This window comes from Trichechus manatus, unplaced genomic scaffold (assembly GCF_000243295.1).
Source record: "Trichechus manatus latirostris isolate Lorelei unplaced genomic scaffold, TriManLat1.0 scaffold00024, whole genome shotgun sequence".
Classification (NCBI taxonomy): domain Eukaryota; kingdom Metazoa; phylum Chordata; class Mammalia; order Sirenia; family Trichechidae; genus Trichechus; species Trichechus manatus.
In genome coordinates this window covers 598694-600439 of record NW_004443960.1, presented here as the reverse complement: position 1 = coordinate 600439, position 1746 = coordinate 598694, and the positions used below count along the sequence as shown (strand labels likewise).

At 67.6% G+C, this 1746-nt stretch overlaps 1 protein-coding gene across 1 annotated transcript in view; it reads right to left on the bottom strand.

Annotated features, from left to right (window-relative positions):
- Positions 1-1746, bottom strand: part of CHTF18 (chromosome transmission fidelity factor 18) — a 9508-nt gene that overhangs the window by 2415 nt on the left and 5347 nt on the right. Inside the window, exons 14-16 of the mRNA XM_004373143.1 lie at positions 1528-1658; positions 1028-1187; positions 133-357 (exon numbers count right to left, since the gene is read on the bottom strand). Coding sequence (XP_004373200.1) covers positions 133-357; positions 1028-1187; positions 1528-1658 — 516 coding nt within the window. The remainder of the gene's footprint in view (positions 1-132; positions 358-1027; positions 1188-1527; positions 1659-1746) is intronic.

Genomic DNA, 1746 nt, shown 5'->3' with positions numbered 1-1746 from the left:
CTGAAGGGGGACAAGGCCGGCTGAGCCCGGGACCCCCTGACCCTGAGGGGGGCAAAGGCCGGCTGAGCCCGGGACCCCCTGACCCTGAGGGGGACGAGGCCGGCTCAGCCCTGGACCCCGCCCCATGGGCACCTCCTGCTGGCTGCTGGGGAAGGCCAGGCGCGGCACGTGGACGACAGCAAAGAGCAGGTGGAAGACGACAGGCAGGACAGGCGGGTAGCGCAGCAGCTGGAAGCTCTGGCGGCGGAGGGCGGCCTGGGCCAACAGGTCGTCGAAGGCTAACCAGTCGAGGGCGCTGCACACGGCGTCCAGCCCAGGGTCCCGCAGCCGCAGCCGCAGGAAGTTGTCATACAGGCCCTGCGGTCGGCGGGGTCCGTGAGCCCCCAACCTCCTGCCCAACCCACCCCTTTCTGCTCCCTCCACTCTAGGGGTTCCAGGGTCTCAGGGTTGCCAATCCCCAGAGACTGTAACCCGTGCTACTGTTCGACAAGAACACCAGGATGTACGGGGAGACCCTGCCTACCCCGAGTACCTCAGGAGCCAGCCAGGCTGGCCCCTCCTTCTGGGGCACAGCTGGCAGGAGAGGGCCCCCAGAGCCCAAGGTGCAAAGCCCATCTCTCGCCTCTGTAGCCTTGCTGGCCCCAAGCCACACTGAGCCACCCCCATCCCTGTGCTGACCACCGCTCAGTGAGATTGCGTGGATCTCAGCCCCCTAATCCAAAGCTGCTTAGGCTCCAGGAGCAGCTTAGGCCTGGGTTCTGGGGCGCTGGGAGCGCCATCTGCCACCCCCTCCAGCCGAACGTCAGCCAACCTCCCCCACCCCTGCTCTCACACCCAGTTGTGATCCGCATCCCCCTTCCCGCCCAGGACCCAACCCCAACCTGCCCCAGCCCCACCCCTGACAAGCCCTGTCCTTGTACCATCACCCCCAACGCCCTGTCACCCTCCTCCCCGCAACTTCTCCTGGAGCACGGCGCCCACTTCCTCCATCACGGGGACGCACTCCCCCGCACGCTCTCTGGGTTACCTGCACCACCTTCTCGTGCTCGCCGGCGGAGGTGGCCACGTGCAGCACGCGGTGGAAACGCTGCGAGACCGAAGTCACGGCCGCATCGGCAGAGCAGGATCCTGCGTCCCCACTCAAGAGTGCGTGGGCAGGCGGGGCCAGGTCCTGGTCCACACGGCGCCTGGGGGGGACACTGAGGCTGGACGGAGCCCCGCATGACAGCAAAGGCAGCCCCCTGCCTCCCTGAGTCCCCCGGGCACCCATCCTGAGAACGACCACAGCCCCAGAGCCTCACCCAGAGCCCCTCCCGCACAGGGCTCGCCACCCAAGAGCCAGAGGGTCCACGCAGTCACACGCTCTGAGATCTCAGAGGCCTCGGCTAACCGGAATGTCACTTAACTGGACATGGCCAGAGCCCAGCGGTAGATATGGGGCCAGTAGCCTCTGCCCAGGTGTCCACAGGGCCTGTGGAGGGTGTCCCCCCTGCGTCCCTGGGCCCCCGCCCACCCCTATGCCCGCACCTCTGGGCCCGGGGCAACTGGAAGACCTCCTGCCACACTGCAAAGAGCCCCTTGCGCTGGTCCTTGAGACCAACACGCGTGCTCTGCACAGCCCGGACACTCAGCTCCCGCTGGCCCTGTCCGTGCAGGAACTGGGTATGGGGGGATGGTGAGGAGCAGTGAGACACGGCAGCAGCAGGGGCGAGGGCCACCCTGCACCCCCCACACCCCTAAACCCCC